This window comes from Fistularia commersonii, chromosome 6, assembly GCF_037954325.1.
Source record: "Fistularia commersonii isolate RoL2024-O1a breed Wild chromosome 6, RoL_Fcom_v1.0, whole genome shotgun sequence".
Lineage (NCBI taxonomy): Eukaryota > Metazoa > Chordata > Actinopteri > Syngnathiformes > Fistulariidae > Fistularia > Fistularia commersonii.
Window position 1 is genome coordinate 19,692,084 of NC_141289.1, and position 16,480 is coordinate 19,708,563.

The 16,480-nt window shown below is 42.4% G+C and overlaps 1 protein-coding gene across 2 annotated transcripts in view; it reads left to right on the forward strand.

Moving 5' to 3' along the window:
• The first annotated feature begins 516 nt into the window (after positions 1-516).
• glsa (glutaminase a) overlaps positions 517-16,480 on the forward strand; it is a 38,257-nt gene continuing 22,293 nt past the window's right edge. Inside the window, exons 1-3 of one of the 2 annotated variants that reach the window (XM_086148555.1) lie at positions 517-935; positions 13,941-14,037; positions 14,980-15,098. In XM_086148555.1, the coding sequence (XP_086004681.1) occupies positions 694-935; positions 13,941-14,037; positions 14,980-15,098 (458 nt within the window). In that variant the 5' untranslated portion in view covers positions 517-693. The remainder of the gene's footprint in view (positions 936-13,940; positions 14,038-14,979; positions 15,099-16,480) is intronic. The other variant, XM_086148556.1, reaches the window with a different exon arrangement.

A 16,480-nucleotide genomic window follows, 5' to 3' on the forward strand; every position in this document is an offset into this window, starting at 1 on the left:
AGGGAAAGCTTTTCACAATATCATTGCGAAAATTAAAAAAAAAAAAATTATCCAAGTCCCTCTTAAGATAAGACTTTATTGATCCCCAACGGGCAAATTATTTTATCACAGCAGCACAACAATGACAATATTAGTAAACATGAGTATAAATATAAATAAAAGAGACAATTAAAAGACCTAAAGGTCTGATATCATCAACAACAAAAATGTTAAATCGGTATGTTGCGGTGAAAAGGACTCAAAATAACTATTAATAAAATAAAAGTGTTTATTTGAGACATTGCAGAATGAAGCAAGAACTTCCAAAAATTCATCTAAATAATAAAATAAAATGTAAAATTGTCTAGATGTAAATTTCAATTTTAACTTAGACGCGATGTTTTCGACAGGCGTGTCGTGATGAGATGGATGACCAAAAACACAAACAGCGCCGGCTTTGTGATTGACATTATAATTGACCAATCATATTCTGAGCTCTGTTTTTATCCTCCAATCAGAATCCGTACAGCTTGAGGTTTGGTTGCACAGCTGCGGACTCGCTGCTGTCGAGTCACCGGTAGAACCGTTACGAGATTCAGAAAGAGCCCAAACTCAATAGAATTTGCACTCGAAATTTAATTTTGTCTGATTTTTCTCCCCCTCGGCTTCACCGCAGTTACACCGTTCAGACTGTCTTTTTTTCACGGGATTGCAATGTTACATTTTCGGTCAACGGTAGCGCTCAAGGAGTTATTTCATACCCAGCTGAAGCGCCCGGTGACCGGCGGAGTACAAGTGGCACCTGCAGCCGCCTCTTGGTGCAGGTCTCCGGGCAGGGGAAGGGGGTTAGCCGGGTGGGCAGCCTCGCAGAATTTCGCTAAACACCACGGCGTGAGAGGCTTTTGCTCCAAGGGTGACAGCCAGAATGAAGCTGCGAAGGATTCATCTACGGAAAAGTGAGTAAGCCCGGTGCGGTTTGGTGGGAGCCCAATGTCATGATGAACTCCATAGAAAACACTTGCATTTAAATCGACTGCCCATTGAGCAAATTGCCATGGTGACGCTTGGGAATTAAGTTCTAATATCTAGCTATAAGCGTCCTTATTTCCGTTTGGGGTTGTTGCCGATTTAAACAGTTGCTCAAAATGGTGCGCTTGCGTGTATCGTTATCTTCAAAATCCTGATTCATGTATAGTTTTTATCCCCAGAATATCATTCGTCGTGTATTCAAGTGTAATTCGGCATGGAGGGGGGTCTTTGGCATATCGTTGAGAAGCTAGCTTTTCACCTGCTAGCTGAAACACTGTTCACGTTTAAAGGCGGAATATTTCGTCATCTAAGTGAGATGTAGTTCGGATAAAAAGGGCATTTGAGGCGCAATTGAAGGGCAAATTTGGTCAAGAGACCGTTGACCCTTCTCCTCCCCGCGATGGTCTCTCAGGAGTTACCAGTGAACGCGGGTAGCAAACGAGTCGTGATGGCGAAGAACACCAAGATCAATTATCGGACAAATAAGGCTGTTAGCCGTGACTTATCCGCTGGGAAGCAATATGAAACCCATTGAAAACTGTCCGATAATGGACACATCGCGTGATCAGCCTGTGCCATAAACAGCCCTCGTTTGTATCCCCGTCAAATCGAAGTCATTTAACCGGCCTCTATTTTCAATGGCCTCTGAATATATACATTTTAATTATTTTCGTATCAAACTCAATGTAGAATAATATATCGACTTCCCCAGCAGTTGCAACACACCCCCATTCTTAACTCAATGTCTAATGAAGGTCAGTCGTGATCTCGCGCAGAGATGCATCTGGCACATATTTTGAGATTTGTTTTTAAAATCCAACGCTAAAAGACAGCTTTATTTGTTTGTATTTTATTTTTTCCCCCAGAAAAAAGTCACACTAAACGCGTTGCCCGACACTCCAGCGTGCATGTCCAAGATCAGCAATATTTATATTTTCACTGGACGCAGCGTCTGCGTGATGACCGTTTTCACTGATGTTCCTTCAGGTTCCACGTTTATGAGTGAAGATCTGACCCGGATTTCCTCCCGAGTATCGTTGACGTCACAAACCGTGCTCCTTACGTAGAGTCAAAATGTACAAGGCTTCTCATATCTGCACATTTGTCCTGGCAGTGACTGGTAAACAGTCAGATACAAACATTAAATGCTGCATTATTTCATTATGTATGGGGTGAAAACTATTTTTTTCTCCAGCCAGTTGAGGGTCTACCGATGTCCCGGTTACTAATATTTGTATGTAGTCCTGCACGCAGTCCTAAACCCGGCGTTTTATTCATCACAACGTAAAACAATAAAAGCAGCTCCTCTTTCGTAACCAAGTCAGACAGATGTTGGCTTTACATCAGAAGGCCTTGCGGTTTTGATACATTACATTTATCATATATTTATATACGCAAGGTGGAGCACAGGGGCAACGGTAGCAGCTCGTAGAGTTCATATCACAAAGCAAAACAACAAGAAGCCCGAATCACATCTTAACGTGGGTTAAGTTAATGTCAGATGTGTTTCTGTTGGGAGTGTGTAGCAGCTTCTCTGTATTCTGTGACAAAAAATCAAGTTCACTCACACATTTGAGAGCCATTTGTGAAATTTTACTGCACATTCATATTTGCACCGAAAGCAGATCCAAATCTCCATTTGTAGCAGTCCATGAAAATAAGAGAAGATAAACTTTATTGATCCTCAAAGGGGAAATCTTTTGACAGTTATCATGTCAATGAATATGAATATAAATATAAATAGACGATTAGAAAATAGCAAAAGACAAAACAATAGACAGCAGAGAGAACAACAACAACATGAAGGATAAGAATGGTCAACAGAATAAATAAAAAACAGGATGAAAATAGACAACCAAAACAACAACAACAAGGATAGGAACGTAAATGAAAAGACGATAGCAATGATGAAAATAAACAAAATAAACAGGATGAGACCAACGGGGATAAAATAGACAGCAGATGACTGATGTTAACGTACCGATATGAAATATGTAATATGAGTTATAATATGAATTAATATGAATTTAATTTTCTAACCCTCTGAGCGCATCTTGTTCTCCTTCTCCGACCACCTTCATGTTCACTGATGTCGTATTATAGTTGCCTCTAAATCGGGTTTCTGTTGAATCAGACATTGGAAATAACATTCAAGCAGCATCTCTGCAATTCAAAGCTGATTTTTAGCTGCCTTTTTTTCTTGCTGGATGTTTAGGTAGTTTTTAGACTTTCGAAGTGGTGTCGGAAAAAGAAGAGTCATAAACAAAAGAAACAGATCATTGGGAAAAGATTCATCTGATTTCAATATTTCTTACAGCAAATAGGAACAACTTTCGTGGACAGATTTCCTCACAAGAGTCATGTTAGGTCCCGAGGTAAGTGGCACTGTGTTTTAGCCACGGTGCGGTGTCATGTACCGTGATACAGAATTTTATCTAAAATAAGTCAATAAATCTATGTGTACATGTATAAGCTGCACTTGTCTATAAGTGTAACATGAGATATCTACACGCAAACATTTTTCTTTAACTTTTAATTGAATACATACCGGTAACATCCACAACTGGAAATGCTTTTTTTCCGAACAGTGCCTCTAAAAAAAGATGAATAACACAATCCATCAATTTTCTATCCCCGCTTTGTCCTGATCACTATATTGGTGTTTCCCCTGCGCACTAATACAGTTTAACGGTCATTTCATGGGTCCGATCTGACGAGGCTAAATGTTTTGCCGGCGTGAAGCTCGTTGGCCTTCCCAAAAAAATCCATAAATCATAAATCATTGTTTAAGCCGCAGTTGCGTCCAGAAATTATTGTGTAACTAAATTACATTACATGACATTACATTTTATTTGGCAGACGCTTTCATCCAAAGCGACTTACAATAGAGGACATAGGGACTGCAAATACACTTGCAAATACACGATACACAGGAAATGTACAGAACAGTAAGCTTGGGTTAGTGAGGGTTTTTTTTTTTTTTTTTGACAGAGACACACAAATGTACACACACACACACACACACACACTGCAAATTATTAGCGTTGATACCCGCTGATGACAGATTTTTCTTATCTGGCGGAAGAAATCTGAATGTATCAGCATGGCGGCGCCGAGATGTAAACTTGCCAGGAAGTACATGTGGCATTTCCTCTATCTGGCGTCGGAGCTGCTGAAGGCCTCCTTTATCCTCCTCAGCCGAACCACGAGCGGATGAATCAGGCGCGTCCGGACTAGAGAATGATGACTTTTATCCGGTTAAGTGAGGAGATTGTCAATGTTTTTAGTGGTCCTTGTGAGCGGAAATACACACCGACATTTCAGACATGAATTCATACAACTAATCTGAGCGGTGCTCAATTCGCTGGAACAAAGGTCAGTCTGTGCAGGATTTTCCCTGAGGTTTAAACGCAGAAGCAGGGATTCAAATTAAAGCAAAGGGCTGAGAAACAGGAGGATAATTATGTATTTTTGCAACAATACTCCGAGGCCAGAAAGGCTGTCTGCAGACCGGGATTTGCAACATTTTTTCTTCAAGACACAGATGATATTTCATAAAAAAAAAAAAAAAATAATGAAGATAAATGATGTATTTTGAAAATAAGATTCTTTACAATAATTTAAGCCAAAGTGAATAGTTGAGTTTTAAATGATTTTATAGATAAAAGTTTTTAATTGGACAGTATAATTTGTATTCTTCAACCATCTCCAATAAATATAATAGATGATGATTATATATAGTATTATATAATTATCATATTTATTTTTTTTAATATGTATTTATTATTATAATAGTTATAATAATTCTCCAGTCAATATAATTCTACTTTATCCTTGTTCTTCAGACATTTTACTGCATTGTATTTCAGTGGTCACGGCGTGAAAAGCAAAACCACCGCATACTTTTCTCTTTCCTCGACGTTTTCAGACAGTCGTCCCCTTTCACTTTAACGTGTTTTTCCTCAGCTTTGCTTCGGCCTGGATGTCCCAGCCAAGTTTGGTCAGAATTTCTAGCGTGAACCCACTGACCGACCAGCGGCTGAGGTTTAGTGCAGGACCGGGTCATAGAGGAGATCCTTTCTGCTTGCATCTTTTTAATTTGACTTATTTTCTTATTTTAGTAAGCAATGGGAGCATCTGTCACATTTGCCGTCCCGTCAGCTTATATCTTCCCCATGGCAATAAAAATGCCTCATTGCCCTCGCTGGTCCAAGTTACCCCATTTGTGTCCTCTCACGCACAATTAGCTTTAAACGCCCGCCACGTTCGAGCCGTCAGTTTCTCCCAGCTGACTGGTCGCCCTCACCCGATTTCCCCGAAGGAGATTGTCGTGTCCCCAGCGCGCCGGCTCGTCGGCTTAAGTAAACTGGTGGCCCGAGCGGCTCCGACGTGCGCTGCAACATCCGACAGAAAACACAAAAAGCTTCAGAAGGAGACGAGTTGCGCTATCAAGTCTGAAAGCAACCTGGCAGCCGGAGATATTTGAATATTCAAAAATACTAAAGGCTATTACGAGAAGATAGCACTTTATTGATCCCCATAGACCAGGGGTCGGCAACCCATAACACCCAAAGAGCCATTTGGACCCGGTTTCCTCGGAAAAGAAAACACTGGGAGCCGCAATTACTTTTTGACGTCTAAAATAAAGGTACCACTGTATATATTGCTTTTTATTACCTTTACACTTTGTATAAACAAGAGTGTTGCTTCTGAAATTCACAAAGTATTACAGAGAAAATTAAATGTTATTTATGTAATGAACTCATTTTGAGCTTTGGGCTTTCAGAGCGTGTAGCGGAGCCTTGACCTGAATTTTAAAAATAAATCAGGAAAAAATCACTGTGTCAGTAAACAGTAAAAAATAAATATTTGCAAAATATTTTCATAAATATTTATTTTACCTGGTTTGTGGGACTTCTGCTCCTGAACTTCTGCGCACAGCATCTGCAAATCGGGACTTTACCGGCCGGCGGGTATACCGGCTTATTTTGAGCGTCGAAAAATAATAAATATAATTTTATTTAATATTCCAAGATCACAAAAATCTTCCAACTTAGAACTAAAAGTTAAAAAAAGGAATCAACACAAATGAAATATACTTCAATTAAATACTTATAATTTATTTTCCCGAGCCACTTGGAGCCGCAGTGTAAAGATGAAAGAGCCGCATGGGTTGCCGACCCCTGGGCTAGGGGAAAGTCGTTTGTCACAGCAGTGCAACAATAACAATAAATATGTATCTAAATACAAATTGAAGGGATAAGTAAAAGGATGAAGACAATAATAAGGGTAAAATAAATAAATAACAATGACAACAATAAGGATTCAAAAAAAAAAAAAAAGTTTGAATTTGAATAGCACACTCGTTTCCATTCAGGGGTCTGTCAGCAAACACTGATCGGGAATAAATGAAGACGGACGGGTCTTATTTCACATGGAGGATGTGGAGAGAAAGAAGCTGATTAAAATGTTTTGCTGATAAAATCTCGCAGATAGGCTCCCGGGGATCCACGGCCTGCTAAATTGGATTTCGGGCTAATGGTCGCATAAAGCAAGCTCTTAAGTCATCATTTGAACTCCGATGGATTAAACATAAACCTCCGAAGATGGATGAAAGACCACAAATACTGATATTATTATATTTGGGTGTTAATAATTTTTTTTCAAAAAGAAAGAATATATCAAACCCGCTATGCACTGCTCAAAAAAATAAAGGGAACACTAAAATACAACATCCTAGATACGAATGAATGCAATATTCTTATTCAATACTTTGTTCTTTACATAGTTGAACGTGCTGACAACAAAATCACACAAAAATGTTCAAAATGGAAATCAAATGTATGAACCCATGGAGGTCTAGAATCCAAATGAAAGTGTAAAAACACACTCCAGGTTGTTCAATTAATCAGTGTTGCTTCCTGAGTGGACAATTTGATTTCACACAGGTGTGACTGACTTATATTTCCATTGTGTTGTTGAAGTGTTCCCTTTATTTTTTGGAGCATTATATATTTAAAACCCTGAAAAAAAACCCTGTCCTTTTACCTCATGTTCAGGATCTCCGGATCAGCCACCGTGAAAACATTCACCGCCATAACTTTATACAATCATCATTACCTCCGGCAGCCACAAGAGTAGATTCAAAAAAACAAAACTAAAGTGCAACGGCGGATTCGGTAGTTTCTTTCTGATGATAATATTTCCACGTGCTTTGTGGTGAAGTGGGTGTCACTAGAACTGCATTTGTCGTTTTTCGAAGTTCACACTGCAGGCAAAAGTAGCCCAAATTTAATTTTTTTCCCCCGGCCGTAGACGGATCACAATGGAGTCTTAACGGCGCTCCCGTTATGTGAAGAACCGCCCCAAAAAATCTCGACCCTAGCCAAAAATGGGAACTGAGCATTCGACGTCACCTGGGTCTACCTGCGACGTAAAACTCTCTGCATTTGGAACTTGCAAGCATTTCCTTGTGAAGCAGCAGAGCTCGACCTCTGTAATAATTGTCTTCTCAGTTCAGCTGAAAGTTGTGATCCGTCGCGGCCGCAGACGGCGGAACACCGTGCCATTCATGGAAGCCACGTAAAGAGTAGAAGAACAGAGTAGATCTTCATTCATCCTGAAGGCTCCAACATTGCACGCATTCACGAGTCCAGTTCAGCTCCCAGGACGGAGCCGGCCTTCCTGGTGAGCTTATGAAGTCTGTTAGCCTGACACTCATTTGACCTCAGGGGCCGCATGGAGGAAAATCTATTCTCAAGTGGGTCGGACGGATAAAATCATGACTTTAACTACTGTTAATGTCCCCGTTGTTCAATTCACCCCTTAAACCCGGCATCTTTTCGCTTCCCGGGCCGGGTTGAACCCGTTTGTCGTCCCGATCCGGCCCGCGAGCCTTGAGTTTGACACCCCTGACCTAGAAGCTCCTGAGAAAAGACAGACGGCTCTGACCTTTCTTGTACAAGGCATGCCAGGGGAGACTCAGGAAAAATAGTTGCAGAAGTCAAAAACTTCCCCGAGTGATAACGGAGCGAGCTTGCGCACAACAAGCGCGTGACGCGGCGGTAAAATAAGAATAACCCTTCTTAAGATGAAGGTTTGAGGATGCAAAGCCGCTTCCTGACTCACTCCGGCATCGTGTCAGGCGACGGGCCGTAAGCGGCGAAGCCCCGAGACCGATTTTTATTTGATGCAATATCGGAGGCAGGTTGTCGGAAGTCCCCGGAGCCTCGCGCGGCATCCGGCCTCGGCTCCAGTCTGGTGGGAGGGGTCCCGAGGCTGTGCTCCGGCTAATAAGGGGTTAAAAATGCTCGTAATGCTTCTCCCGCCCACGTCGATTTTTACACGGTTTTTCGCAGTAAAGCCTGCCGGCTGGCGCGCTGCCCGGCGCTCGCCGTGGCCTCCAGGAGCTGGTGAATCACTGGCGCGCACTGATTGGTGCGGCGCCGCCTCTCCGCCGCTGCCAGTTTCATGTCAGCCTCCGCAAGCAGCCAATTTGTCATGACATGAAACCGGCGCCATCGATCGGCTCGGAAGCCAGACTCGCGCTCCAACACATCAATGCGGCCGCGGCCTGACGTGTGTCAATGCAATGAAGACATTCAGTGTGTGTGTGTGTGTGTGTTTGAACAGTGTCCATAACATCTCCCCTGACATTTACCTTGCTTTACTTGTTTTCTTTTGATCGTCTTACTTTGACCGCTTCATTCAACATCAAAAAATAGAGAACGTTTGAAAGGTTAATCAGTCGATGTGTTTTTAACGACTAAATCCCCGGTCCGTTTGATCCAAACGGTATCGGCCTTTTCCGAGGCGATGACTTCCTGACAGCACCGGATGCAGGGAAATAAACTTTTATTTCTTCAATCCCAAATCTAAAATAGCTGATTCGTAATTCTGCCTGATGTTGAAAAATATTTAATCAATGCTCAAACGAAACCCGGTCTCGCAAGGAAACTCGTAGCACCAGAATACTTATAATTGCTTTTCATATGGAACTCTATATAAAAAATAAAGAATAAAAATAGCAAATAATAAAAACAAACAAACAAAAAAAAAGTAAACACCTAAAGAAATTAATACAAATATTGTTAACCGAAAGGAACCAGCACGTCACATGAATACATTCATCGATAATAATCGTCCGAGTTTTATTTGAGAGACGATCTTTTCGCGCTGGAGTTATTCCATCGCCGTTGTGTTCGCTTGCGAAAGAAAGGTCGGACGTTTTCCCCCGGATCGTCAGATCCTTGGTTAAATTCTGTTTATCTACCATGGCTCCTGGCGGCAGGGAAGCACTGAATACCTCTCAGGTTATCTCTTCGCGCTTCCTCCGCGTGCTCGGGTATTTACAGCCTCCTTAGCGTCACCCGTGTGTGTGTCCGCTTCAAAACAGCCTGTTCTGGAAAAGCAAAGTGTGTTTAGTCGGCGACCTTTGAGATGCAGCGAGCGGAGGGAGGAGTGCTAATGAGGCCAGCGGGGGTAGATTAATGAGCCGGCCCAGATGTTCCTCCCCTCACCTGCCACTGGTCTCATTACGAACATCACGTTGCTCCGCTGAAGTTTACTTCAAGGCGAGACAGATCGTTTTCATGCGATCCGCTCCATCATACTGTATTTTTCGCGCTATAAGGCGCACTTACAACCCTTACATTTCCTCAAAAATCACCCTTGCGCCTAATGTATGAATTCTTGTCGCGCTTACCCACCTCCGACCGATTTCGTGGCGTCGCTCCAAAATCTTTTCGCGTGACTTCGGTAAGCGACGAAGCCACTTGATTGATTGTCGGACCGTTCCCACCTGACGCCAGTCGGAGAACACTAAGTAGGACGCTTACCTCCGCCACTTTTTGTAACACTCTTCAACAGAATATTACTGAGGACCCCCAAAAATGGCACCTTGCTTACGAAGCCAAATTCAAACCCAATGCCATCAGACACGCAGTAGATGATGGTAAGAGAGCAGCCGCCAAAGAATTCAACGTGAATGAATCAATGGGACGGAAGCGGAGGAAGCAAGCAGGCGATCTGCGCCAAGAAGAGAAAACCAAAACGTTTCTGAGCGAACAAAGCAAGATGAAAGAGATGAATGAAGTTGGACTGAAGTGACTGTTTTGTTTGGCTTCACATACCGTATGTTTTATCATGCGCCTTATAATCCAGTGCGCCTTATGGATGAAAATAGACCCGTTCATTGATATTCCTACCGATTATCATATCGCCTTTTCAGACGGAATGAGCCTCCGACAGGTGATGTCCGATTTCGCCGAGCGAGAGGCCGATGCTGAAAGTCATGATAACCGTGCTCGTGCTCGCCGCTGCGTCCCGCATTCACGTAACGTTCGGGAAATACAGCCGAACCCTCGGTTACGACGTTTGAAACCCGATAACGACGGCATCAGTTCAGCTCTGAAATATTTTACAACTATTCTATTCACAACTCTTGCACGGTTGCGCGGATTATTTGCAAAAAAACATCCAGGTCGTTGAAATACATTTCGCGCCACTTCAAGTTCAGGTTTGAAAAGGCTTAAAAAAAAAAATGTGCAGATTTTTTTTGCAATATTGTTTCAGCCACATTTTTAATCCATATTTTCCAGTGATTTTTTTTTTTTTGCCGAGGGGGTCGGGGGTAATAATAATTTTTTTCTTTTAGATATTCTCACCATGTGTTTGCTGGGCCGGTGTCTGTTTGCCAATGCGCTGGTGGCGTTCGCATGGCGTTCCCATGGCGTTCCCCGTCGTCCACGCTGTTTGTCTGCACGTCGGAAACGCAGGCCGCCTGCGCTGACGCTGTGATAACTGTGATTTTCACTGTTACTAATTCCATATTATTCCCTCTGCACACTCTCTCTGTCTCTCTGTCTCTCCCGTTCTTGTTGATCTACTTGCTTTGCATTTGTAAGTATGTCTCTTTTTATTTTAGTTTTAGTCTCCCCCCCCCCCCTTTTTCCACCCTCAGTAGAAGTTGAGGTTTTCATCTGAAAGCCGACAACAGCTTTTTTAGCCCCACCACTTCCCCGCCCTCCTGAAATGACCTCACATCCTCCCAGCGGCTGCGCTTGACTCTCCCTCCACACACACACACACACACACACACATACTGATGTTGTATTGCTTCCTTCAGCAGACATTAATGGGGTCAGAAGAGCCAGGCAAGCCCACAGGTCCTATCAGGAAGTAACTAATCCAGAGCGCTTGATTTATTTTTAACTCTTTTCACACGTGTAGGGAAGTCAGGGATTCTGAGGCTTACAGCGTGAAGATATTCCCCAGGGATTATGGTTTTTTTTTTTTTGTTGGTTTTTTTTTTCCACTCGGGATGCAACGATAAATAACATCGATTCGCACGGATGACCTGCAAATCACAATTGTGAGAAGGGATAGGATGTTTTAAATCATTTTACACCAGTGTTTAGATGGTTGCTTCATTTTTTTTTATTTTTTATTTTTTTCCAGGGAGAGAGCTTCCTTCACTTCTAAATTTGGAAACAGGACAATTTGAAATATTTCCTGTCCTTAAAACAAACACCATACATGCACCCGACCAGTTGTTCGGATAAGGAGAATCCGATTATTTTTACTAATCCGGAATTAATAAATACGAAAGCCTCAGCTCGTCGACACGGGGATGCTTAAATGTTTTGTTGACTTCCGGCAAATGTGTCAACAAAAAAAAAACAACGTGTCCTGATGATTATCTGATAACAATATTAACATCATCTAGGAGACCAGCTGAAGTCTTCCACCTCTTTGTCCGCTCTTTATCAGTGCATCCGTACTTTCAGCTGCAGGGAAACCAGGATCAGCGGCTTGTCGGATCACAATTTCTGACTTCCATCTCTGTGAATCAGAACATGCAAAACGGCCATCAGGAGTGAGACTCGGTGTTTCCTCTGGCCGTTTCCGCAGTGGCTCGCTCATCGGAAATGTGGACATCGTAGATTTTTCTAATTCGGGGTTTTACTTTTCCAAGAAACGCCAAACCGCCGCGGAGCCGATCCCCGCTAGCAGGTGTCTTGTCATGGTCGCGCACTGACGCAAATACTCAGAATAAATGTGTTTATTAATAAATGTAAATGTAAATGTGCCCGCGTCCAGTCGGGCAGATGCGCGACGGAGCTGCCGGGAGACGAGCCCGTGGGGCGGTTTTGGTGTTTCCTTGGGATTTTCTTGGGAAAAAACGTCAGGAACACAGTTTTGGACCGATATCGACGAAGTCCCCGACATCCGGTGACTTTTTTTTCGAGCCGCAGCTTCTGTAGAAATCCAGAGGAAACCCTTGCCGTGTGTTTGCCAACTAAAGCTTTACTTCTCCTCGCGGCAGGCCTCCGTCCCGTGATGCACCGCGGGACGTTGTCAGCGGCCACGGATTTGCATAAATCCAATTAGGTGTTGATATGAATCATAGCAGAGAGCCCGCTGTGAGCCGGCCTCCCCGTCCACGTCCTGACACCACTAACCTTCCTCCCGTAGTCGAATCCGCGTGGAGACGCCGTTTAGAATACCAGCCCGGACAGCGGAATAATATCTGCCCTTTTATCGCGGGGGACAATTGGAGGATAATCAGGGCGTGAGAGGGCGAGCACAAAAAAAAAAAAAAAAAAAAAAAATCATTCACAAAATAAGCTCGATTTCATGCTCAGTACTCAACCGAAGGGGCTGCAGTAGGTTTTCTGTAAAGAATTACCAGACAATCAACGAAAAAAAGCAGGGAAATCGTCAAAATAGGGCAGTCGGAAACCTCGGGTTTCAATCGTCTGCGGTAAAAAAGACGACTACAGGTTTCAGAGTGACAAGAAGTACCGAGTGACGTGAAAAATATTTCAAATTTGACCAGAAATTGTCTGATTATACCTGAAAAAACAAAACAAAACAGTCAAATATATGTCCAACATAGGATGTGAACGTCCCTCCATCTTGGACATAGACTGGTTTCCCGTTCCAAGATGAAGCCAGTGTAGAATTTAAGATAAGATAAGATAAGATAAGAACAACTTTATTAATCCCAAAGGAAATTGTTGTGCCAGAGTTACAGAAAATATAACAGTAATAAATAATAAAAAGAAAAGGCAGAATTAGAAATAAAAATAAACTATAAACTATAAAGTGTCTCAGTGAAACTATAAAGTGTCTTAGTAACAAGTGAGGTAAGGAGTGCACAATAGTATGATTTAAAAAGAAATGTAGAAATCCTCACAATTCCAAAGCCTCCTATATTCCTGCTCTTTCCTGTCAAATATCAGACATAATACTTTTTTTCTGCTTTCTACGTTTCCAAATGTTATCCCGCTACATTACCACAGCAAATAGTATCAAGTAGGTGCCAAACTGCAGTATTCCCTGAAACCGCGGCGTAAATGTCGGCGCGTCAGCGTTCCCCCTGCCTACCAGGAGTTTTATATTCTACCTCCTTGAATAAAAAAGAAGCCGCTGTCACTTCGCGTCAGGCCGGCGGTGGCGTTCCGGCCCGCCTCGGCATCACAGCTGCGACCGAAAAACCCCGTCATCGCGACTCGCGGCTTTTATTCGGCCCGAATCGCACCGTCCTTTCACGAGATCCCCAAAAAGGAGCAGAAGCAGACGCTCCTCCGACAGGGTGAATCGCCTCCGTCGCGGGTTCGTTATTCCCCTTCCGGTGCTGGCATTCTACGCAAGAAAACAAATCCCGGCGTGGCGGTAACCTGTGGAAAAGACTCCCGGAACGGCGGCGTAAAGACGTGGACGTTACGTCTCCGGCTTTATTCTGCCCGGTCAGACTTCTCCACAGGTTATCACCCTGCCGACTCACCGCTTCTCCTTGCAGTTAGAGAACTTTTCTCCTCCCTACTTCCTCCCTCCTCCTCCTCCTCCTCCTCCTCCTCGACCGCCACCATCGTCCACCTCGCCGCCGGCCGTCCCCGCTCACCTCTGTGCGTCCGTCTCTCCCGCAGGAGAAGGAAGGCAGGAATCCTGCCCAGTCTGGAGGACCTGCTCTTCTACACCATCGCGGAAGGCCAGGAAAAAATCCCAGCGCACAAATTCACCACTGTGAGTGGAGGCGCCGACAGTAACCTTCCAACTGTCCGAAATACCCATCGGTGACTGATTTAGTGCATGTGATGTGTGTCATCTGCTTAGATTCTTTCTCGATGGAGTAAAAGTACATATTTACCATCGGCCCAAAAATATATGAAGTATCAAGACGATCGTGCATAAGAGCGCTCGTGCACGATGTTTGTGTTTTTTAATCGGTCGGAATACTTTATTGATCCCCAGAGGGGAAAAGTGCTTTTTTCGTTGAAAGCGGCTCGTGCTACAAGTCAAGTGGGGACTCTGTGTAAAGATAAAGGATAAAATCGCAAATAATAAAAAGAAAATTAAAGATTGAAAGAATGAAAGACAAATAAAGTTTAAGGTCTGTAGAAAAATAAATAAATATATATATATATATAATTCATTTATTTATTTTTCAAATAAATTAATAATATATATAAATATATATATATAATTTATTTCGTTTTTTACAGACCTTTAACTTTATTTTTCTTTCAATTTTTACTTTATATATATATATATATATTTTTTTTGTATATTATTATATAATATATTATATTATTTATTTTATATTATTTCCCAATAATTCTGTGTATGTTCTGTTCCTTCTGTTTTTTTTTTACTTGTGAAGCGTCTTTTAGTGTCATGAAAAGCGCTATAAAAATCCCATGTATTATATATATATATATATATATATATGTATATATATACATATATATATACGTCAAAAATGTATAAACATATTTATATTTATTGATGACATGTATTTCCACCTTCAACAGTGTTTCCATTTCAGATCACCAGCTGTGTGTTGTTCACATGTGAAAAGCATGCATTTATTTTATTTCTTTCTTTATTTTTTTGGGAAAATGAAGATGGATCGCTCTCTCACCTTCTCGGTTTTAATTTGGCGTCAACCATTTCTTTACCTTTTAGGCTCTTAAAGCCACAGGGCTTCGCACAGGAGACCCCCGGCTGAAGGAATGTATGGAGATGCTGAAGGTGACGGTGAAGACCACCTCAGACGGCGCGCTGGACCGGCACCTCTTCAAAAAGTATGTTGAATTGACGCCTATTCATTCTCTTTATTTTTGGTTTTTCTCAAAGGTTACATTTGTCAAGTGCGCGAAAGAGGTTCTGCTGCGCGATGTTTTCCGTCGTTTTCCCCCCGGGGGTTCAACTCCAGCGTCCATCCAAAAAAATTACCAGACAACACACTTCTTTGCAAGAGAGTAATTCACAATGTTTTCATGGTATTGCAGTTATTGTCGCCTTAACATGGAGGATTTAGCGTACGGTCTCTGGCCGGGTTATAATTCGACAGATAGGATGTTGCTAGATGATTGGCTGGCACCTTGTTGAGCCACATTTTGTAATAAATGTCCAAAATGTAATAACTTTTTCATTTCATTTTATAATAAAGCCGCATTTTGTAATAAACTGCCCCAGCGCATTTTGTAATAAATGTTGCCGCATTATGTAATAAGTTCTTACATTTTGAGAAGATTATTACAAAATGCAACTTTTTTATTCTCTGGGAAATGTAATAACATGGAATTAATAGAATATTCTCTGTTAATGCAACCTTTGACTAGTGTACTGATAGTAATTGCTAAGTAATGCTACTAGGCTAATACAGTGATACTAATAATAGGCCTAGCTTCCACAAATACTTTAAAGTAAAATAAAATACAATTAACAAACAAATAAATTACGCTTTAGAATTGTTATTACATAATTCACCATGTTATTACATTTCCTAGAGAATAAAAAAGTTGGCATTTTGTAATAATCTTCTCAATATGTAATAACTTATAACATAATGCGGCAAAATTTATTACAAGGGACGAGGGAATGGATGGAGAAAAGTGTCAGGGGTACGAAGAGATAGAAGACTTTCAGCCAGAATAAAAGGAAAGGTGTACAAGACAGTGGTGAGTCCAGCGATGATGTTTGGACTAGAAACTGTTACAGTGACCAAAAGACAGCAGGCAGAACTAGAGGTTGCAGAGAGGTTCACCCCTTTGAGGGTCAAAGGGGTGAACGCTTCACGGGGAGCTTCAGGTGTGCACCATCCTTCACGGGTGAAACTCCAATGAAGGAGGGCTCAGCAGTGACATCTGGTGTCCCGGATGTGCCGCCCTTCTGCATTTACCCCTTGGAGGTCATTCTGTAGCCCGGCTGCCGTCCTTTCTCTTCATCCAGATCCAGTCGCCGCGCCGTTCGGCAACGCCTGACAGTGATTCGACAGCTTAGCGGGAAGGCCCGTCCTGTCGCTCCCGTTCCTTTAAGAGGTTTGGTCGTTGACATGGCGACAAATCCTCTCCGGGCACGCCAGCCGTGCTGTTTTGTCAGAGTCCTTCAGTCGTTCACGCTCATGTGCTTCACCAGCGGCAGCTTCCAGTTCGCTCCACATTGAACTCAGGCTTCTGAGAGG